General features: G+C 44.9%; 1 protein-coding gene across 2 annotated transcripts in view; it reads left to right on the top strand.

The window, feature by feature from the left end:
* PLPP3 (phospholipid phosphatase 3) overlaps nt 1-24214 on the top strand; it is an 87530-nt gene that overhangs the window by 25481 nt on the left and 37835 nt on the right. For both annotated transcript variants that reach the window (XM_012154685.5, XM_004002014.6), the window contains exon 2: nt 17778-17935. In XM_012154685.5, the coding sequence (XP_012010075.1) occupies nt 17778-17935 (158 nt within the window). The remainder of the gene's footprint in view (nt 1-17777; nt 17936-24214) is intronic.

Below are 24214 nucleotides of genomic sequence, written 5' to 3'. Positions count from 1 at the left end.
CAGTTTGTGCCAAATATGCTTTGAGATATAACTGAGTAGTGCAGCCTCCTCTCCTTAATAGAAAAGGAGGCTTGGTGAAGAAAAGGGACTTTCTGAAGACATGGAAGTATCCAGTGTTGGGCTCCAAGACCCAGCCGTGGGCTGCTTCTGCTGCACAAAACCTCCCTAACATTACTCTCCACTCTGTTTCTGTCTTTAGACCAGGCAGTCCTAAAGTATGTATTTTCTCCTGTATCTTGAAACCATATGTTTTTTAAGGTTTTTTCCTCCCCTCCCCTCCTAAGATAAGCCTCTGATGTTTTGTGTCTGAAATCATTCTGGGTTTTTTTCAGAGCCATTTCAGCAAAAACATTAGAAAGCTAGGTTTATGATGTGGCAGAAGAGAATGTGAGAGGAGGATTGCAGGTGTGGATTCTCCCAGGAGCTCTAGTAGGAAAGACAGGGTTTCTATGGGAATGTTACTGGCCCCCTAAATAGAGAGCTGATTGAGGGCAGGAACCCTGCTTTACTCGTTGTGATATTTCCCAGCTCCAACACACAACAGGTGCTCAGTAAACCTTTGATATTCAATATGATTTAAAATTTTGTTTATGCTTTTTAGAGTAGTGATTCCCAGATTGCCTTGGGATAGAATCATTTTGAGGTCCTATTAAAAATGGGAACTTTCAGGCCTTTGCCCCAGAAAGTCTCATTGAGTTATCAAGTGGGTTCTAGGCCATGCCCAGAATGTGTTTTTTAATAAGTGTCCCTGATGGTTTGGATGACTGACCAAATCTGAGAGTCACTATCCAGAAGATAATCTTGTTTGATCCTCCATGTCACTCTTAAAGACAGACATGAAAATAAGCACTGATCTTCAGGCCTGGAACCTTCACACAAACACACCCACAAAGAGGTGTGTGCAGAGGAATACGGAAAGGATGTATGCAGAACAATTGGCCAGTATAGCCTGGGTCAGATGGAGAGGGGCGATGGGCAGAAATGATTTGCAAGCCTAATTAGACCTGCTCCCCAGTTCTCAAACCTGCAGCTCTAAGCCTCCTGCTAATTGGCAGTCCCTTAATAGATTAGGACTTGGCATCAGGTCTGCATGTTATTATAAACCACACACAGAAAAACCCAGTGGCTGAGGAACTCCTGCCAAACTCAGGCCTGGGTTTTTGTGAGGCTTTTGAAGTGCGCTGGCCTTTCAGTATTTTGTATAGTCCGTGTACTAAAAGGCATCCAACCATTCCTTTGGATGGGATTTGTGAAGGGTGAGTCTGTTGAATAATTAATTCCCCAAGACCCATTCTGTCATCTTGATGGACAGGCCAGAGCCCACATACACAGCTCTGCTCTCAGAGGTCCTTGGAGCACGACGGGAGAGATGATTTCTCACAGGTCCTGTCCTGTTCTTAGGAATCTGTCCCCCTCCCCTTTGTGCGCTTGTGGGATGGGGAAGAAGAAACGTTAAGAGCCCATCTGCTGGAACCGGGCTGTGTGATTCACCATCTCAGGAAATGCTCACAGCAGCCCTTCCAAACTGCCTGATCTGTTTTGCCAGGGAGGACGCAGATGTCCTGAGAGCTCACGAGTCCAGGGTTACTCTGCCACATGTGTCAGAGAGGGGTGGGACTCCTACCTGAGTCTGCTCCCTCCAAACTGCCACCAGACCACACCAAAGCCCAAAGACCCTTTTTATTTTTCTTGGTGTTCAGCTGGTTAATCTGGGCAGTGAAGGAAAGTTTTCTGTGATTTACAGCACCTGCAGACATACCTGTTTGCATACCTGGATAATATATGTCTTGTAAGTCCTCCCCTCCCCACTCATGTTAGATAATAGGGTCCCTGCCCAGAGGCGTGGTACCTTTACAGGGTGCCATGTTGTGCAGAGGGGCACAGTGGACAGAGTGGGGCTGCAGAGAGGGGCTTTGCTGGAGTGCGAAGGCCTTCTAAGGGCTGCCAAAGGCACACTCAAGTATTCCTGGAGCCTTTCAACCATTCCATGGGCCTTGCCCTCTGCTCTTGTCTGCCCAATTAGGTTTCTGTGGGGGCTCCTTCCATTTTTTTGCAAGTCCATTTCCACAAAGGGTGAGCTGTAGTGGAGCCTGAGATTTCCATGAAAACCTTCCATTTTTCAGGCAAACATACCAGGCAGCTCTCGTGGCAATACCATGGTGAAGGAGAATAATGTTATTTGGCATTTCGCCCTTTTAAGAAAGTATATGTGTGTGTGGGGGGGGGGGGGGGGGGGGGAGGGGGCGTGGGGGTGTGTGAGGGGGACAGGTTCGGGGGAGGATGGGTAGAGAGAACAGTGGGGGCTTTGTAATTTACTGCAATAGAGAGGTCAGTGGGCAGGGTCATGCGGAAAAGAGGGGAGCAGAGAAGGCCTGAACGCCCCCCCAACCCTTGGGCTTTCAATATCCTCTACTCCCCGTTTTCCTGATTCATACATTTTGAGAGGTTGTAAAGGGGACATTGACAAGTTCTTTTTATGTTTTTATTTGGAAGAAGGACTCTAGACATTCTGTCCCTCTGAGAGAAGCTGGCTCCTTGCTGCTTTGCAAGGATTAAGGGCCTGGCTTCCAGAACCGTTGAAGAAACATCCCAGGAGCTACCCCTTTCTCTTCACAGCTGAAAAATGCATCATGGAGCAGTGGCTTCCTGCAGAGTTTTGGCACAAGAGCTTCCCTCTGGAACAATAGGGTTCCTATAGCAAGCCACCTAGGAGTTCTTTACTGCTGCTGGCTCTCCCACGTGTATCTGAATGCCCACATTTTGTTTCCCTGATCCTGGTGGGGATGGGGCGGGGCCAGAGCAGCAGAGGGTGGCCCCAGCGCACAAGGATTTCTAGCTAAGGAGGGCTGACCAGTTTATGAGAAGTACCCCTTTGGAGGTCCAGTCAAAGTCGCCTACACATAGGAAATGTGATGGCTGCGGGGCACTGTGCAAAGCCAGCCTGACCTGGCAGCATTCCTGCACTGCTGCTCTGTGGACTTATTTCTCATCTTCAGTTCTGGCCTTTGCAAAATCAAGCGGGTACTGTTTACTGGAAAGGATTACTGGGTGGTTTAGATGGCTCAGACAGTAAAGAATCTGCCTGCAATGCTGGGGACTCAGGTTCGATCCCTGGGTTGGGAAGATCCCCTGGAGAAGGAAATGGTAACCCACTCTGGTATTCTTGCTTGGAGAATCCCATGGACAGAGGAGCCTGGCGGGCTACAGTCCATGAAGCTACAGACAGCTGGACACAACTGAGCAACTAACACTTTCACAAATGAGAGGCAGCTCAAACTGCCCAGAATGGTATCCAGTTTGCAGGAGTAACTGATGCTAATTCCCCCCGCCTCTAATCCACACTGAAATGTTGTTGATATCTACTTCTTTGACTGAGCCAAGAGCTGCCCATCTTGAATTTGGTTTGTATCTGAAGATCGGCAGATTTGGGGATGTTTTCTGAGGCTCTTTATTTTTATAAATGAGCATCTTTGAAATTTCACATACTTAAAATAGCCTGGTCCCCAGTGGCCCCAGCTGGGATAATGGACAGGAGGTGATGCCCATCTGTTCTGTGAGGATGCCATGGAAACAAAGCCTTTGGTTTGTTCAAAAATTGCCTTGCACTCCTTGGATAAAGGTGACAGCTCCAGAAGGTCCATTAGATACCTGGTAGGACCACCTCTTTCATTTTGCACTAGGGGTTGCATACCTATTGGCTGCCAGGTCATGTGCTATCTTCCATGCTCCCTGAATATTTTAGAAATGCCTCTGTCGAAGTTTCCATGAAGAAATAGAACCCAAGTGAGCTGAAGTGTGATGATATAGTTAGCAGCAGAGTTAGTACTGATGAATAAACATTTTTATTATTACTTACCAGGAGAAGGCAATGGCGACCCACTCCAGTACTCTTGCCTGGAGAATCCCATGGATGGAGGACCCTGGTAGGCTGCAGTCCATGGGGTAGCGAAGAGTCGGACATGACTGAGCACCTTCACTTTCACTTTTCACTTTCATGCATTGGAGAAGGAAGTGGCGGCCCACTCCAGTGTTCTTGCCTGGAGAATCCCAGGGACGGGGGCGCCTGGTGGGCTGCCATCTATGGGGTTGCACAGAGTCGGACATGACTGAAGCGACTTAGCAGCAGCATTATTAGTTATCATTTGTTAGTATTTGTTTTTAAGGTGGCCTTAGCTGTGGCTCAAACGGTAAAGAATCCACCTGCGATACTGGAGACCCAGTTTTGATCTCTCGGTTGGGAATATTCCCGGGAGATGGAAATGGCTACCCACTGCAGTATTCTTGCCTAGAGAATTCCATGGACAGAGGAACCTGGAGGGCTACAGTCCATGGGGTTGCAGAGAGTGGCTATGACTAAGTGACTAACTCTTTAGCTAGAGAAACTTAAATTCCCCAAACTCACTTGTGCTGTCTTTTTACTACCAGGCCTTACTCCACTGAATTAAAAACTAGTGTGGAGATCATTTTCCTTCCAGGATATTGGTCGAGCTGAGCCAGCTCAGACTACTCAAGACTCCTCCTTGCTCAGTAGGTGAAATTTACTCAGTAGGCTAATTTACTAGAATAGAAACAAAGCTGAATGACTCTAATATACTGATCTACCTTCAACTTACTACAACTTACAGTGATCCTAGTGATGAGAAGGAGGGGAAGGGGATGACAGAGGATGAGATGGTTGGATGGCATCACTGACTCGATGGACATGAGTTTGAGTAAGCTCCAGGAATTGGTGATAGACAGGGAAGTCTGGCATGCTGCAGTCCATGGGGTCGCAGAGTCGGATGTGACTGAACAACTGAACTGAACTGAATTGAGTGATGATTAAGTTAGAAACTTTTTTCCTGCAAGGAAGAGATTTTTTCTGGAATGAGTAACATTTTAAATTCTGTTTTTTCTCTTTTTGCATCTTTTCAGTATCTGAGTTTCAGGAATTAGGTGGGTTCCCTCACACTACTTTTCTCTGTTTTTCTCAAGGGTAAAAGGTAGGTAGGAGATGTGGGTGAAACACTGAAGCAGTTTGTGGGGGGTGGGAAAGGCTTTCCTGTTCTGGATTTTTCTTTTCTTTTTTGTATTGCCTTAAGTACAAAATTGGCATTGGAATGACAGCAAGGAATCTTTGAAATGCATTTACTGGGCTAGTCAATAAACCGGTATTGCATGCCTATTGGCTGCCAAGTCATGTGCTAAAGGGCGTCTTCCATGCACCCTGAATATTTTAGAAATGCCTCCGTGGAAGTTCCCGTCACGTGGCATCATGGGTAGTTGTCCCCAGAGTATGGCTTCTTAGAGGGCAGAGACCACTTCTTATTAATTTCTGTAGCTCATAATTCTCTCAGTGAGGAGTTTCCTCCTTCAAAGCAGGCTTTTTCTTCTTCACTTTCTTGCCACCCAGTCCAGTTTGGAGAACTCAGTGAGGCGTGCATCAAGCCTCAGATGTCTGGGAGAGAAGTTTGACTTGTACTTTAATCAGGTGTTCTGTAATGCCATTCACTCCCTGGATACGTCTAAAACGAAAATATGGCCTAGAAGGACAGCACAGAGAGAGGAAATAAACTACAAATTAAAAAGTGATTAGTGAGTGTTTAGGCAGAAGGTCAAAGGGATTATTTTGGACTTCAAACTTTTCAGCTTTCAGGGCTTGTATTCAGTTACAAAATTACATCCTTGAATTATTTGTGCAGGTGGCAGCTGTCAGATTTGAAGAAGGTTTCTGTGTTTTACAAAAGGAACATTGACAGGGCCAGGAGTGGGGAGGGTGCTCCTGGGGTGAGGGCTGTCTTCTCAGCCGCGCACTGGAATTGCTGTCATCTTGGGCAACCTGCGTGACAGTCCTTGTCTGAGCTGACACAGCCCTGTCCAGGTTAGTCCAGCCACCTTCTGGAGGAAACCAGTCAAGCTGGTTAATTGGTATCGTGGAAACGGCCAGAGAGTAGATTTTTAGGACTGTGTTAAATGCAAAGGTACATTTAATAAATACCTTGATTAAATGTGGTATTTCATTCTCACGGCTCTTCAAAGTGGCTCTTGGCGTCCTTTTTTTTGTAACTGGGCCACAGTGAAGTTAAGCAATTTGCTGAAGATTGCTTAGATGATAAGTAGCAAAACTGGTTTTCAAATCCAGGTCTGTTGCTTTCTTGAAATCTGTGCTCTTCCTCTTACTGGGAACTTTCTTCAGGGCAGAAATTCCCAACAAGATCAGAGCAACTGGATTAGGTCGAGTTGTGCTGAAATCGATCCTTAGCCCTTAGCCGGTAGGAGAGGGTGGACCAGGTGCTGAATCACCGCAGCAGCCTCCTCACTTTACCCCTTCCTAGTATTTTCTGATAGTTCCAAGGCATGAAACACCTGGGAAACTCTGAAGATTAACTGTCTTAAAGATTATCCAGTCTAACCACCCGTTTGGTACTTGAAGCTGGTTAGGTTCTCCATAATTTATTCCGGTACAGTCATCTGTGCTTTATGAGGGTACTGTGTTGCTTTGGGAGACTGTGTTCAAAAAACAGGATTTAGGGATATGAAAGAGATTAGATTAAGTTCAGAAGGAAGGGAGTATGGCGGGGAGGATTCACAGATCATAAAGTGTGTTAGGGGTGGAGCCTTTTCTTCTGAATTTTAGTCTGTTTCCTATATATCGGGCTTCCCTTGTGGCTCAGCTGGTAAAGAGTCTGCCTGCAATGCGGGAGACCTGGGTTCGATCCCTGGGTTGGGAAGATCCCCTGGAGAAGGGAAAGGCTACCCACTCCAGTATTCTGGCCTAGAGAATTCCATGGACTAGTCCATGGGGTCACAAAGAGTCGGACACGACTGAGTGACTTTCGCTCGCTTTCGCTTTCCTATACATCTATTCAGTACATGTTTGTTGAGCACCACTAAGTGCCAGGGATTATTCTTTGTGCTGAGGATACAGAGATAAATAAAGTAAGGACCCTTTTCTGAAGAGATTTCCCAGAAAGGAGTAATCACGATGCTAGGGTGTGATGGATCTCAGTATTCCCATCTAGTAAATGGAATATACTATAAAGAAAGCTGAGCGCTGAAGAATTGATGCTTTTGAACTGCAGTGTTGGAAAAGATTCTTGAGAGTCCCTTGGACTGCAAGCAGATCCAACCAGTCCATCTTAAAGGAAATGAGTCCTGAATATTCATTGGAAGGACTGATACTGAAGCTGAAATTCCAATACTTTGGCCACCTGATGCAAATAACTGACTCATTTGAAAAGGCCCTGATGCTGGGAAAGATTGAGGGTGGGAGGAGAAGGGGATGACAGAGGATGAGATGCTTGGCATGGCATCACCAACTCAATGGACATGAGTTTGAGTAAACTCCGGGGGTTGGTGATGGACAGGGAGGCCTGACATGCTGCAATCCATGGGGTCACAAAGAGCTGGACATGACTGAGTGACTGAACTGAACTGAAATGGAATAACTGATGCCTCGGATCTCTTGTAGTTTCAGAACTCTACCAGCATATTACTATAATGTTCCTGACTCCGCTAGAGTAAGATTTGTAATTACCAGCAACTATTTGGTGGATTTTTATTTATAAATTCCTTCTCACTTGGCTTTTACTTTTTAGCATGAATGAGCTTCTAATCAGAAAGAGGCTTTTTCTTTTTTTAACACTATTGCCTTGAAAAATAGAACTCTCTGATAACTTCACCTAGTATATTACATAGACATGTGTAAGTTGTGTTTACTTCCTTCTCCTGAAGCATAACCATGTAATTTATTAACACGTACACCTTCCTTAACTTGCCAGTAAGGCAGATTCGTTCTGGCCCCACTGCCACCCTCATTGAATAAACTTGCAAAGAACTTTGTTGTTCAACAAGCCTTGGCTTCCTACCTCATTCTTTTTGCTAACCGTGAAATCTTTGGCAAATCACTTAGCTTCTGAACTTCAGTTTCCTCATGTCTAATATGCAGCTATTATTAACTGCCTTGCAATGGTGACTTGACACCATGTTTGGCTTTGAAAACATTGATAGAAGGCACAGTCTTTGGTTAAGTCTTTGACATACCTATGTACATACCCATCCACTTGGGTCTAATATGGCCATCACTTACCACGGAGGAGATGATAAGTTGAATCAAATGTTCATTGTTTCTGTTTTTCTGGGTTCACCTAAAGACTTTATATTCTTCAGAGCAGGGGTGGAAAAACCAAACATCTCCAGGGATCAGATATTACTATTAACATAAATGACTGAAGTGCACCAGTTACAGGAAGATTGACAGTACAAACTCAATGGGAATGAAACCAAGATGTAGCCTTGGTATCAGGGGGACAGAAGGGCATGGTAGTGCATGGAGAATCTGTGTAGCTAGTTATCACTACCTACATTGATTGCCACTGGACAGTAGAGCTGGCTTAAGATGCTGAAATCTGGGACTTCCTGGTGGTCCAGTGGTTGGGAGTCTGCTGCCAAAGCAGGGGACACAGGTTCAGTTCCTGGTCGGGGAAGATTCCACATGCTGTGGAGCTACTAAGCCCATGAGCCACAACTACTGAGCCCTCGCACCCCTAGATCCCATGCTCCTCAACAAGAGAAGCCAAGGCAATGAGAAGCCTGAGCACCACAACTGGAGAAAACCCTTGTGCAGAATGAAGACCCAGTGAGACCAAAAATAAATAAATAAAAGAGGCTGAAATCTGAATGTTATGTAAGACCTCCTGTTATTAAATATTAATAATGAATTTTAAAATATCTTAAAGACTGGGGGCGGGGGGAAACAGAAGATCTCTGAAGGCTAGATTTGGCCTTGGGCTGCCAGTGTGTCAACTTTGACCTAGAACTTGGTAGGGCTGTGTATGAGTTGGCTTAAAGTGCCCTGATGGCCTTGGATTACCTGCCAGCTTGTTTTTATTCTTGCAAGCATCCACCTCAGTTCTTCATTTTTGGCGCTGCATCTGGCTCCAGCCTTGCTTTTTGACTATCTCTAAAGTGTCTGATGTCCTGCCAGTCCCCGTGTTGTTTATTGTACCACCACGTGAACTTGGTGTTTGTGTACACCTGGATAGCATGACTCTGATGAGAGCACACTGCTGACGAATGTATGTTTAACTGTTGGAAAAATAAGATGTGCTTTTCACCCTTATTACACCTCCCCTTCAGCCTCCTGTGATCTTCAAGAATGCGGGGCAGGGTGCCTGCTGTGATATTTCTTCTCTGTGTCAGGGTGCCAGGTCCTGCTAACCCCTTCTGTTTACACAATCCCAAGAAGTCCCTGGAATTAAAGGATTTTATGAGCATGCTTTTCCCGTGGGATCAGATTGCATTGGGAAAGGGGCTGGTGGGGCTGTGGCTTTTGACAGAACTCTCATCATGTCTTGTCCCTGCTTAAAAGCTTTCTGTGGCTTCCTATCACATACAGAAGCAAGAAGTAACATTTACAGAGCCAAGTGACTACTGGATGCTTTATAAGTTGTCTCAGTTAGTCCTCCCAATCCATTCTGTATGTTGAGAACTATTGCACGATGATGGAAATGGAGTTCAAAGAGGTCAAGTGACATGCCCAAGGTCATACAGTAAGCATAACAGGTGATAGAAGTAGAATCCTGTCTGCCTGATTCCAAAATTTCTGGTTAAATTGGAAAAAAGTAACTCTGCCAGAGTGGGTTACGTGGCTAAGTGGCTCCTTTGTAGAAAAGATATTCAGGTCTTGAATCAGAGTTTGCCAGTGATAGTTTAATCCAGATGTTAAAAACATTACTTTCCAGAACTGTCAGGCAGATCAGAGGTGATCATTTACCTAAGAACTGTGAAACCACACATGTGATTCTTACCATGTCCTAGTTCTGGGCAGTATGTTGCAAATGAACATCTCTGGCTCATAAGAGAGACTGAGAGTAGCTGGATCTGTACAAATGCATCTCAATGTCTCAGGCTTTACTTTTTAGTCCTTGTTTAAGGTCAACCTCCTTGCAAACCATCTGCATAGACAGAGTTCATGTGTGCTTAAGAAGGGCAGGCTCACTGGCCCCATCTCTGAATGAACTTTAGAGTCAGAGTATTTGATCACATACTCTGGTTACACCTCTTGTTAGCACAGTGGACACTGAGGCAAATTATAATCTCTGACCTTCTGTGCTTTGGTAATTAACTGATAATTTAGAGGATTGGAGAATTAAATTAGTTGATATATCCAAACCTCTTGGCACACAATAAATGCCCAATGAGTGTACATGGACTGCCACCCTTATTTAAAGAGGCATCAAAAGAGAGAAAGGAGGTCTTGACCTATTTTTACCTGGAGGAGAGGAATCATAAGTCCTTTCTGTAGTAATAAAAATAAAGTATCCCATTTGTGAAATATATAATGGCAACAAAAGAGGTCTGGAATTCTCAGTGAAAGGTATAAATCACTGACTGTTGGTTGACCTGTTTTTTACTTCTTGGTGGATATGGCAGCCCTTTAAAATTCCAACTGCAAAAGCCAAAACTGCCAGAGCTGAGACTTTTAAGGTGGCTCTTATTTATTCTGAAGGATAAAATGCTTTTATAATACTTTCAGTTCAGTTCAGTTGCTCAGTTGTGTCCAACTCTTTGCGATCCCATGAATCGCAGCACGCCAGGCCTCCCTGTCCATCACCATCTCCCAGAGTTCACTCAGACCCACGTCCATCGAGTCAGTGATGCCATCCAGACATCTCATCCTCGGTTGTCCCCTTCTCCTCCTGCCCCCAATCCCTCCCAGCATCAGAGTCTTTTCCAATGAGTCAACCCTTTGAATGAGGTGGCCAAAGTACTGGAGTTTCAGCTTTAGCATCATTCCTTCCAAAGAAATCCCAGGGCTGATCTCCTTCAGAATGGACTGGTTGGATCTCCTTGAGAGTCCAAGGGACTCTAAAGAGTCTTCTCCAACACCACAGTTCAAAAGCATCAATTCTTCAGCGCTCAACTTTCTTCACAGTCCAACTCTCACATCCATACATGACCACTGGAAAAATCACCTCACCCAGAGCCCAGTGCTCAGGAACTGTCCATATGTGCTTGTGGAATCCAATTAAAGACCTAGGATTTAGACTCAAGAAACCCAGGAGCCAGGGCTGGACCTGCCATTCCTTTCTTCATTTCTACCATGTGCTTGCTTTGGGTTCTGACAATCTTCTTTCTGTGAAAAAAAAAAAAAAAAAAAAAAAAAAGGCCTGAGCTTTCCAGGACCAAAGAATTGAGCATTTGTCAAAGAGAACCTCTAGACCAGAATACTGAATGTTCACACCAGCCAACAGCAAGTGTTTTTCATGGCACCCTCTTTCAAAGGTGGGAAACGCCTTCATAGTAAACTTAGTTTTGTCTCATCTGGATTGTGTCCAGTCTAAAAATCTGGACAAATATCGTAAACCAAAGAAAGTTTGCACACTTCTAAGACCAGTAGCAATTAATTACTTTAAATAGAAACCCTGTCACTTACAAGCAACATAAATATTTGTATTTTGAACCTCTAAGTAGTAGTTGGGTTGACCATTCTGGCCTTAAGTGATTAAAAAAAAATCAGTTGGTCATATTTTAACAGGGAAGACATTTATAAAGAAAGGGAGGGTCAGGTCATGGAGTAAGAAAACATAAGCCAAAAGAAAGACAGACCTGAGTTCAAATCCCAGTGACCAGTTGACTCACTTGGGAACCTTGGCCACATTATACAAGTTCTGGCTTCAATTTTCTGTTGGGTAAAAATGAAAATAAGAGCCTGTAACTTTTCAGAGCTGTTGTGGAGATTAAAATACATTAATTCCTAATTAGATTCTAAATTCTTTGGAATCAGAAGCCCAGTGTGGTCCATCTGTATTTTTCTCTCTTTTTCTTAATATTGATTCATTTTTGGCTGCATTGGTCTTAGCTGTAGCAGCAGGATCTTTCACTGCGGTGTGGGGGCTTCTCTCTTGTTGAGGCATGCAGGCTCCAGAGCACATGGGCTCAGTAGTTGGGACACACAGTTTTTGTTGCCCCGTGGCATGTGGGATCTTATTTCCAGAATCAAGGATCCATCCTGTGTCCCCTGTGTTGGCAGGTGGATTCTTTACCACTGGAAGTCCGCTGTCGAGCTCTACTTCTGTACTGGTCTGAATTGGTGCCATTTGCTCACTTTGACTTCAGATGGACTTCTTAACCTTTCTGAGCCTTAATTTTCCATTTGCTAAGGGAGTAAAACAGTAAAATTTATAGAACTCTATACCCTAGCTAAGATGTGTAAATTCCTGTTTCAGAATCATTAAACAACTAGACTGTACATGGGCTCTTTATCCAATATTATTTTGTGAGTAAATATGTAGGCTTTCTGCAGGTATTAGTTGAATGCTAGACTTGGCTCACTTTAGGGCAACTACAGTTTGGGTGAAGTGGAAAGTTGGACAGTTCTGGAAAAGGTCTACAGGAATGATGGGAAAATCTCTCCCCGATGCTCTGATTTCAGCCACGCAAAAGTGCAAAAATTTCTCATTCACTCTCCCACCCCACTCTTCTCCTACCCTCACAAATGCTTTCTAAAAATCACTTTGAGAACAGGAGGCTGTGTTTAATTTTGCACAAACTTGAAGCTGTGGCTGGAGGGAGCAGGGCTCTGGGGTTGGGTCACTTTGGTAACACTTCCCACATGACTTTATCAATGGGTGGGCCACGAAAACTTATCCCATGTTTTTTTACACCCCACCCCCAAACCACCCAACCAGCCCAAGTGTTAGTTTTTCAAAGCCCAAGAACTTTCAAAGGCTGAACCCAACACAGGGGCTTTTCTTCATGCTTTGATTTTCTGCCCATTAAGTGTTTGTCAGTGAGTTCGTATTTCACCTCCCCTGCAGCCTACACATCCCAAGAGGTCCCTGGAGGTTTAGGAAGTTAATTGATCCTTGATTAAAAGAAGGAGAAATGCTTGAGTCCGAGGTCTTAGAATCACCAGATGGGGTGTGTCTGTGTGTGTGTGTATGTGTGTGTATTCACTTACATTTTTGTTTTGCTTTGCAAAAAGCTTATAATGTATCTTTCAGTATAGATAAATTTAATTCCAGGATATTGGCCTCAAAGTTTTAATAATATTAGACACTAACTTGTGTAGTACACAGTAAATGTTCAGGGAACAGGAGCCAGTGCTGTTGCCTTGACTGTTCCAAACAAAGCACTTTCTTTCTTCAAAGACCATGAGATTTGCTGAGCTTCAATTAATTATTAATACTCATAGGTGCTTCTATTTTAAGTGACTCATTTACTTTAGAATGTGCCCAGGAGTCAGAGCATTTGAGCCCATCCACCTCCACAGCTTTTCTGACCCAGTGACTCTGGTAAGTCACTTTAATCCCTTTGAACCTTAGGGTGACTTAATGTGTTAACTTTTATGACTGCTTCTCCTATTGGCCTTTGGGCCACTGGAAGGCTGGGACTCCAACTCAGTAGTTCCATCAGTGCTGAGAACAGAACAGGCAGCAGCTTTGTCTGACTTGCCAGTTTATGTGGGGATCCTCTGCACCTTGGGTATCTCTCCCACCTCTGTGGCCAGATTTCAAATTGTATTTTCATCATAGCAGTGACCCTCATTTTGTTGATAGCTTATTGCAGTCCTTGTACTCTGTGCTCAGTTGTTTAGTTGTATCTGACTCTTTATGACCCCACAGACTGTAGCCCTCCCAGGCCCCTCTGCCCATGGGATTCTCCAGGCAAGAATACTGGCTGGGGTCACCATTTCCTCCTCCAGAGGATTTTTCCTGACCCAGGGAAGGAGCCTGTGTCTCTTGAGTCTCCTGCATTGGTAGACAGATTCTTTACCGCTAGTGCCGCCTAGGAAGCCCTATTGCATCCCTAAGCTACACTGTTTTTATGAGTGTATTTAGGACCCCAGGCAGAAGGAAATGGCATCCCACTCCAGTATTCTTGCCTAGAGAATTCCATGGATAGAGGAGCCTGGTGGGCTGCTGTCCATGGGGTTGCACAGAGTTGGACATGACTGAAGCAGCTTAGCATGCAAGCCTGCATTAGGACCCCAGAAACCTACTCACAGGTTTAACCTCCTCTCTGGACCATCTGTAGTGTCCCCTGTAGAGTGCTCTTTTGTGTGTCATTGTACTTTCTACATCGGTCAGTCCTTACACTATAAAAATACTTTAGTGCACTTGTTTTTGTGACTTTTTTACACCACCATGAGCTTCTTGAGGCCAGGTACTTTGATGTACTGTCACCTCAATTTCCAGTGCCTATCACTAGGAATTTTCTTGAAATGAAACGGTCAGGAAATATAGTGATTGGTCATAAAGATAGTGCCAACATTGGAAATGGAGATCCTGCTTTGGATTAGAATGGCCTCATCTCTGTGTCCTGTGTTATGTCACTTGAGGACTGGCTGCCCCATTGAGGGAGACATATTTACGCTTTTCCCATCAACCGAAGGGAATCTGAGGTTATTCTTTTCCTGGAGCCAAATCAAGACTCGACTGGCATCACCCCCAATCATGCCACAAGTCTGCAGGGGAGACAGAAAAGGCCACTGGGTTTTCTCAATGCTGTCTCCATGCCTTTCAAGAAAATAAAACGAACCATATTCAGATCCAACTTCTTGTCTGCTTGTGGTCATCATCCATATTATTGGAACCGGAAACTCTCCCCAAGCCTTGGACTAGGAAGGAAGGAAGAGGGTTTGGATGGCTCCCAGGTTGAGTGCAAAAGAACTGACTAGACAGATTTTCTTTCCTAACCTTCTCTGTGGGACTTTCCCTTCCTTCTTCCTTACGGAATTTTTGAGTGTCCACAGTGTGCACCAGACTCTGTGCTGACCCTTCCCCATGCTCTTGCCTGGTTTTTTCCAACTAAAACAACTCCCTGTACTGATTTCATTCCATGATCTTTATCTTCCCCTACTAGACTCGAAGCTTCCTGAGGGCAGGACTTATGTCATCCCTGTATTCCTTGTACTTTACAGGCATATTTGAGACTCAATAAATACTTGTTGAAGAGTGAGTGAATACATTAATGTATTATACCATCCCATCCATCTCAAAGCAAGTCTTCATTTTTCCCATTGAGCAGATGAGAAGGGGGTCGTGAGATGGGGAGTAACTCGCTCAAGCAGTGGCGAGCAGAGTTGAAATCATTAACCGAGTTCAATCTGACTCCACAGCTCTCTTATATGTGTTTTATTGTCCTTAGAAACATATGCTTTACAGGCCTATCATGTGAACACTATTAAAAATAGAAGTTGGAGGCCTAAGAGCGGAGCACAAATGTAAGGAACTGGGGGTCTGTTCCTTCCTGAGTTTATTAGCAACGCTTTGGCTCCTTGGCACCACAGAGGCTGTGGCTGGGCTCAGATGCGAAGCTAACAGTGTTGATCACGACGGGTGGAACTTTAAAAGCGGACTATTAATATCATACTGCTGGCTTCACAGCTCCTTTTCATAGCCAACTTGGCCACATTTCAAAGTGTTCAGGCAGTGGAATGAAGATGGCTCAGGCCCACAGGATATCTTCTCTCTCTAGCCCCCAACCCAAGAGGACCAGCTAACTGCACTTGCCGCCACTAAGCCAGAACATGCATTCACTGTCTGCCTTCCTCCACCTTTTCTCCGTCCTTGCAGAGACAGAATTTCAAGAGCTGCTGGTGATTGCCTTCCAGGGCCCCTCTGTGTTTACTTTCTGAAGGTCAGGCACAATGCTGTGGTGTGTGGCTGGGCTTTCTTTTCAAAGCACCAGTATGAATTTGATAAAGTAAATTGTTGTTCTAGCAGGAAGCAGTTAGGGGTCACAAAATAAATAGCCGTAGAATTCAAATAAATCCAAAGAATAAAACCAAATAAATCCATGTGTGTATGCACAATGATACATAAATACACTTTTTAGAAAGTGAGCATTTTTATCACTGCTGGCCTGGACTAAAGTCATTGAAAAACTGTGGAGTTCATGGTACATTTCTTTTTTTTTTTTTAAAGGCAGTCTGGGCCTTTGAGTAATATGATGTGAGCTTAATTCTTTTGGAGAAACATGAAAATGGAATCTTATCTTTTAAATGGCTGCTTATCACATTTTTTCCCCCCACTAATGAAATTCCTATATGGATGAAACCAATTTGTAAAGTTAAATTGGGGATTCAGGCACTTTGGAGGTGGACTAAGAGACTCTGAGTGAGCTAAACAGTCATTCTGAGCTTCTGTTTTCTCTACTGGGAGATGAGTGATAGTAGTGCTTATATGATTTTAAAATGACGGCTCAGGGTTGTTAGAGGGTTCAATGCAAAAATGGATGCAAAGTGTCTTATACATTGTTGGCGGATATCAGCAGTGGCTATTATCATTGACCAGATATTTCTCATGGTCTTCCTCAGTCTTGACATTCAGTGGCTCACCTTTCACTTTTATTTTACCTTTTCGTCATCTTGGTGAGGTGGCATTGGGGCTTGGTGTTGAACTTGGAGATAAGGGAGGAAGTGTCTTTCAAGCTAGAGCATGAACCAAGACAGAGGTCCCGTGTCGTTTTGTTGGAGGGTGTGTCAAGGAGGTTCGGGTTGTGGGAACTCCAGAGGTTGGACTTAGGGACGTCATCTTGTCCTGTGTGGTGGGGAACCATTGACAGACCTTGAGCATAGCCGTGACATGCTCATGCCCAGGAAGTAAATGGGTGGATATGTGTGAGAGGCACAGAAGGCCAGGAGACCAATTTGGAGGCTGCTGCCTGGTCCAAGCAAAAGAGATTGTGGGCCTTCACTTTTTGCTTCAGGCTTATAAGGGCCTTTCCTGGCAGGTGATAAAATCTATTTTCCATGACCTTTAAGAAAATGGCATCTGAACTGGATGCTGATAAACTAGCAGCAGCTGCGAGAGTGCCTCGCGGTGTTCCTGATGCCCTTGGGCTCTGTTCCAGGTCTGCAGGCAGCAGGGCCCAGCTCAGCTCTGTTCAGTCTTGTCAATGACCTGTTGAACAGTGAAAGGAAAGACTTGGAAATGCTGTTTATTGAGTAGCTTCTGTGTGCCAGCACTCTGCTAGGAGTTTTGAATGCTTTGATCCCCTTTAGGCATCAGTACAGCTCATTTGTGAGGGAACTGGGGCTCAGGAAAATGGAGAAAGAAGCAGAAGTCCCATTGCTAGGAAGTGGTGGATCTGGGGGTTCAAATTTAGGTTATCTTACTTCAGGGTTTTCAGAATTCCATGTCTGAGTGCCTTGAGGTGAGCTTTTCAAAGGGGAAGTAGTTGGCTTAAGAGAGGAAGGCACTTGGAGGCATTGTGAGACCTCATTAGATTTGGAACTTTGTTAGTGATAATTACAAATCGTGCTTTGACTTTAGCAGGATGACGTAGAGTAGTGGGAAAGCTCCTGCCCTGGTGCTTGCACTGTCTCCCTCTGTGCTCTTGGTCAAGACAAGAGGATCATGCGACATCTCTTAGTCATGAGTAAAGGCAGAAAGAGGGTGCATGTAGAGAAGGCTTTGTTGTTGTTTGGTCACTTAGTCAGTCTTATCCGACTCTTTTGTGACCCATGGACTGTAGCCCGCAAAGCTTCTCTATCTATGGGATTTCCCATGCAAGAATCCTGAAGTGGGTTGCCATTTCCTTCTCCAGGGGATCGTTCCAACCCAGGGATGGAACTCTGTCTTTCCTGCACTATAGTCGGATTCTTTCCTTGGAAGCCCCAGAGAAGGCTGTAGGTCACTACAAAGGCAAGGAACTGACATCACTATCGATGCTGTTATCTGGGGTGGTGTTTGCTGTAGGCCTTTCTTCTTCGGCCTCTTTGCACTGATGTTTTCCCTCTGTTTTGTTTTCTCCCCTGTATATGGTGATGATGGTTCCATCTTGACCAGCGGGCCTGCCTTTCATCATCATCGAGACAAGCACCATCAAGCCTTACCACCGGGGGTTTTACTGCAATGACGAGAGCATCAAGTATCCGCAGAAAACCGGGGAGACAATCAACGACGCTGTGCTCTGCGCTGTGGGGATTGTTATTGCCATCCTCGCGGTAAGCGCCCAGACTGCGGTGGGCAACCTGTCTGATTCCCTGGCAACACATCATGGTCTATCTGATATAGCAGAGGTTTAGAAGATCAAGGGTCAATCACTTGATTAACACTATTTCATGCAGTTATTACTATTATTAAAAGTATTGGGTTGGGCAAAAAGTTCATTTGGGATATTCAAAACCCAAAAGAGCTTTTTGTCCAACTCAATATTTTAAAATAGAAAAATACATATACACTGTAAGTATTATAAAAGTATGCTAAGCAACCTTCTAAAATACTTTGCATACATTATTTCTGCAATAGTCAAAGTGTAGATATTGTCCTTATCTTTCTCTACAAATTAAGAAATGGAGGTCTGCAGAGTAAAAATAATTTGCCTAAGGTCACTTGGTTCATGAGTGATAGAGCTGGGGTTTAAACCTAGTTGTCTTCCTTATCCCAGGCTTCCCAGGTGGTGCTAGTGGTAAAGAACCCAGCTGCCAATGCAGGAGCTGTAAGAGATGAAGGTTTGATCCTTGAGTTGGGAGGATCTGCTGGAGGAGGTCACAACAACCCACTCCAGTATTCTTGCCTGGAGAATCTCATGGACCAAGAAGCCTGGCAAGGCTACAGTCCGTGAGCTCACGAAGAGTTGGACACGACTGAGTGAGCACGCATGCACGTCCCTTACCCCAGAGTCTGAGCTCTGAGCCACCATGCTGTAAATCTGAGCCCCGGAGGACAGGAGAAATGCCTTACTGAATATCTTGGGCATTTTCTGTATTTTTTTCCACACTATTGTGCTGCTGCGCTGACAGTGATAATGCCGCTGGCGTGATCTGGCATATTGTTTAATTCTCTCGCCTGGTAAATGAGACTCGCAGTCCAGAGACCTGGGTTCTAGTCCTGGCCCTCCACTGCCAAGTGGTACATCTTTAAAGCCAAGGGTGACCATCTTGCTTCAAAGCTTTGCAGTGAGAAATAAAAGGGATCATAAATATTGAAGTACTTGATAAACTCTTAATTGCTGACCAGGTCGCTCATACCCAGGGGAAAAGTCTAGACTTATATCCAGATCTTCCCTTAGAGGGTGAAGCCCTCACTGCAGGTGCAAAAATGTGCTACCAGCTTGACAAGGTCCAGAATTATTTTAAGCAATGGTAGCCATGTGGGAATTGGGGTATCGTCTATCTGGGCTGTACTTAGATCACAGCTTTGTTTTAGATGTGTTCATTTAGAGCAGAGGAGGGGAAGAGTGAGGGGATCCAGTCTTATAATTTGTAGTTCGTATGTTTTCACAGACATCCATTCCACATCTCCACTATTTTCATTTTTTTCTTTGTCCTTGAACCCCAGCAACGTGGGCAAAGGGCTAGGCATCATGTCCACCAAGATCAAAAATTCTCTCTTCTAGATTCTGAGTCATCTTTGTGTTAATCCAATCATGGAAGCTTATCTTTGGCCTGTATTAGCAAGCCAAGAAGGGAGAAAGTTAATGGACTTCTCCAGGCCAGAATACCGGAGTGGGTAGCCTTTCCTTTCTCTAAGGGATCTTCCCAACCCAGGTCTCTCACCTTGCAGGTGGATTCTTTACCAGCTGAGTCACCAGGGAAGCCCAAGAATGTTGGAGTGGGTAGCATATCTCTTCTCCGGCAGATCTTCCTGACCCAGGAATTGAACCGGGGTCTTCTGCATTGCAGGTGGATTCTTTACCCTCTGAGCCACCAGGGAAGCCCAATATTAAGAACACTGCATGTAAAATAGGGGCTTAGTATTCCCATCATTCAGATGGAAAATCTGAAGCTCAGAGGAGTTCAGTGATATCTCAAAGTCAAAAGCAAGTAAAAACTGGGGTTCAAGCCTAAACCTGGTTTATTCCAAAGCCCTCTGTCCATGTTGCTGACTTGATTGTGGACAGGCTGTTGGCTGTCCTATTCAAGTGCTCGGTGGGATAGGCAGTTAGCTACTCTTGCCTTCTCTGCATCAAATATAAACAGCTGATGGTCCACGGAGTGCACTCCATGAAGTTTTTCTTTTGAATTCCCCACTCTGGGGGTGGGTTATAAACTTTGAGACCCCTCTTTGTTTTTTAATAACATCGTAAACCAGGCACACAATCAACAGTTTGACATTGGGGAGGGGGCAGGGAGGCAAGTAGAATTCTTTCCAACCTTTAAAAGAAAAACAGTCCATTTGGCAACTGTAGTAAAGGTGGGCTAAGGATCTTTGTGTTCAGAAACTGAGAAATACAAAATCTCATTTTACTCTTTGCTCCAAAGTTACAGTTGGGGTTGAGTTCTTTAGGAAGAATGGCTTTGCCTGGAAAAAATGTTTGTAATGGAAGGTGAATACTTAACACGGTATCTGGTGCTCAGGTTTGAACAGGTGTTTTTGACACTTGGAAGCTCAGTTAAATTGAATCCTTTTAGAAGTTGGCTCTAACTCGGGAGCTGTTGAGATAAGAATATCACATTCACAGGGATGGTCTGTGGCCTCTGCTCTCTTTACGTGCAGTTATTAGTGGCGTGCCTAGTGGGCTGCTCCTGGGCACGGCACCAGGGAGAGAGACTTGGGGCCCCTCGACTACGTGAATTAGGTAAATCCCTGGGCTGCCCTGGTGGCTCACTCAGTAAAGAATCCGCCTGCAATGCCGGAGGCCCCGGTTCCATCCCTGCTTCGGGAAGATCCCCAGAGAAGGAAATGGCTACCCACTCCAGTATTCTTGCTTGAGAAATTCCCATGGACAGAGAAGCCTGATGAACTACACACAGTCCATGGGGTCACAAGAGTCAGACGTGATTTAGCAACTGAACTGCCGCCATCTGGGTTTTCTAGGCCTCATTTTCCTCATCTGTAAAATGAGAGTCCTGTTTGATTTCACACCTGGGGGCACATCCTTGGCTGCAGTGGGCTAGGACACAGGGCACTCATGTCTCTTCTGGATCCTTGCTTCTTCCTCCCTCACTAAGAGAAACCTGCTTTGAAGAGCTTAGTTGTGACTGGCTTCCCTCCTCGTGTCATGTGGAAGTTTTAATTAAAATGCTCCCTGACCTCCCAGATTCCCCTGAAAGAGTCATGCACTGTGCCTCGGTTATGGGATGGGATGTTATGGGATGGGCATCGAGGACGTTTCCCCCAGCAGCACAGTGCCAGCAGAATAGGTCTGGAGGTGCCTCCCTTTGGTTCTGAGAAAGCCATCCTTTGCCAGGTGCTACTGTTGCATCATGGAAACCTGGGGCTGTGTTCAAGCCTTTTGCACCCTCCCAATACACACACACACACACACACACACACACACACACACACACACAGTTTTTTGGTGTCTCAGTTTCACATGGGGTTAAAAGTGTGGGCTCTGGTTCACCCCCAAGCTCCTCTGCTATGGAACGTGTAGAAAATTAGTAAGCCTCCTTGCTTTCATCTATGAAATGGAGATACTATGAAGGTTTTCAGAAATAAATGAGCTAATATGTGGAAAGTAATTCAGTGCCTGATACAGGCAGTATATTCAGCAAATGTTCACTGTTTTTATTGTGAGTAAACAGCATCAAAAAGTGATGAAGTAAAAAAAATATTGATGAAGTGACTTAGTCAAGACCTTTTACTTGACAGAAGTACAGTTAGGAAAGGCCCTCCAGCCTATGGATTCATCACATCTCCCGCTCTTCCCTTGTAGTTTATTCATGAGAACTCAGGTCTCTCGACTCTCATGCCAATACTCTTTGCAAGAAAACTTTAGCCTCCTGATCCAGCTGCCCCTGCATTTCAGCTGGAGGCGTGTGTGAGTTGTGGGCTCCTAATGAGGTATGCTCACCCGCTTACCTGTCATTAAGGACCAGAGTAATCATGAACAAGAGGAAAAGCAAAGACCTCGGAGGAAAAGTGAATAATTCCCATTAATGCATATGGTCAATTCTGGAAAATCTATACAACTTGAATTCAACAACAACAACCTTCTCTCCCGTTGTGACTGGCCAGAGAGCCTGGCTAGCTCCATGCCGAATCTGCTTCTGATCAGAGGGCGTGAATGACAGTCAGGGAGGGTGAAGGGAGACCCAGAGCTGGAAATCTAATCAGCCTGCTACTTGCTGCCCTGGCCTCCTCCTGCCAAATGTCAGGTTTGTTTAAAACAACAAGAGAAGCCTTGACTGATCTGGGTGCCCCTGCTCCAGTCTGAATAGTCCCCACAACAAAGGAATGGCACACCAGTGGGGTTTCAAGATGCAAATTTCAGAAGTTATAGAGAAAGCAGACACCTTTCTATGGCAGGAGACGTGGAAAAATCGGGTCATTTTGACCTCTTTTTCAGATGTATCTTAGATTTTGAAATTATAGCATAATAGGAATTCCTTCCAAATCCACAAGGCAATGGTTCCTATCCCTGCCTCCTAAGGGTTTAATGACTCTAGCAGCAGTGAGATTAGGAGCAAAAACAGTAAATATCATCTTTTATCTAGCCTTCTCTCCAATTGCCTTGCACCATGCTGTGCAAAGAATTATGCACAAAGATTTTAATATGGAAAAAATGCTTAGTATTCCTTTTAAATAAACAGGGGCTCAAGTGCTTGCTTTGGTCAGACCCTGAAAGGGGTTTAATAAAGATTCTTAATATCTAGGAGTTGAAGTATGATGAGTCATGAGTGAATCCACTTCTCCCTCTGGCCATAAAAATGCTCCTTTTCCTCACATCCCATCCATTTTGAACCTCTGTTATGACATTCCTAACTAGAGAAAAAGCTCAGATTTTGGCTTTGATTGAGGTTCGTGGCCTAAAACTTCTGAGCTTCTTCATTCTGTGACTTATCCTTCAACTTCTGTCAAGGCATTGACCCCTTTGGAAAAGAACTATACCTACGTTTACTGTAAATTGGTGAAATAGTTCACCAACTCCATAGGCTAGTTCTGGGAGTCCAATCAACTGACATTACATGTGTCGTGAGTGAGGATCGGCCTTTTCGTCTCTATAGTGGTGTACAGTTTACAAAGTGCCCTTCATGTGCGCATTCTCTTATCTGCACCTGGTAGTGACTCTGTGAGTCTCAGGGCTGGATTGGTGTGGCTAAGGGAACTGGAGATCAAGAAATGAAGTGACTTTCCCGTAATTAATGAGTGGCAGGGCCAGACCAGGAGTCCTCTGATTCTAAGGCAAGGCTTTTTAAAATGAGACCATTGCTGCCTTCTAAAGCCTGCTTCCCTTCCACAATTACTTATTAAGCCCACAGGGCATGGCAGGTGCTGGTGATCCAGAACTGAACCCTCGCCTAACAAGCTGTGTGTTATCTCTTGTCACTAAACTACCTGGAAGCTGCCCCATCTCCAGCAGACAGACAGCACCTTCGATATATATCACCTTGTAATGTGATTTGTGTCCACTTTTCATCTCCCCAGCTAGATAATGGGTTCTTGCAAGGCAGAGATCAGATCTTTCCCTCTTGCACATGGTAGGTACTAACTAAACACTAACTAAACACCAAGCCAATGTCACCTTCTCCAGGAAGCATTCCTTGACTGCCTCCTCCCCCACCTTCCAAAGGTCCCAGAGGTCCCTGGGCCCACCTCTGTCTTTGCAGTTATTGTATCAAACTGTCATGTCTGTTTACCTGACTATTTCCTGGTAATTCTGCTAGAGTAGGCATCCTCTGATTTTGATTTTATTGCTAGCATAAGGCAGAAACTTGGGTACTCAATATATGTGATTGTAAAAATCATAGAGGAGACCGTATATTTCGAGCAGAAACTGACAAGCATTAGGTCAAAAGATGTTAGAGGACCTAGACGAGCAGGGATACGTGTCCTGTTTGTCTCCCTAAAATCTGGATGATGGCCTCTGATGCACACGGGAGCCTGCTCTGTACCACATGCACATTTCTGGCTGGAGAGACAAGAAGAAGAACTTATACCTCCAAAACTTGTTTATTCAGGATCAGGCTTCGGTTTGCCCACATCTGGACTTCATTACTTCCTCCCCACCCCCCATCTCCCTTTATCTGAGAGAGCACTGCCAAGAAAACAAGGTTCCCCAAGACTGCCTCCTCATTAAAGGTTAGTCGAGTCTTCAACTCTGAAAAAAAATGTGAAGTCAGGCTGGCCCAGCGGTGCCTTGGTGGGAGACCCAGTTCCCCCAGTTTATAATCCACTATATCTGTGCAATTACCAAGACCACCAACAGAGAATGATCACGTTACCCCTTCAACTGTGTCATCCCTGATCAGAGGGCTACAGAGTTCTTCAGACCTCCCTACTGCCTGAGGAGGGGGCGGGGGGAGGGGCCCTATTTGCAATGTAACAAACACAGGCAC

Source organism: Ovis aries, chromosome 1 (assembly GCF_016772045.2).
Source record: "Ovis aries strain OAR_USU_Benz2616 breed Rambouillet chromosome 1, ARS-UI_Ramb_v3.0, whole genome shotgun sequence".
NCBI lineage: Eukaryota > Metazoa > Chordata > Mammalia > Artiodactyla > Bovidae > Ovis > Ovis aries.
This window is presented reverse-complemented; position numbering and strand designations above follow the sequence as displayed.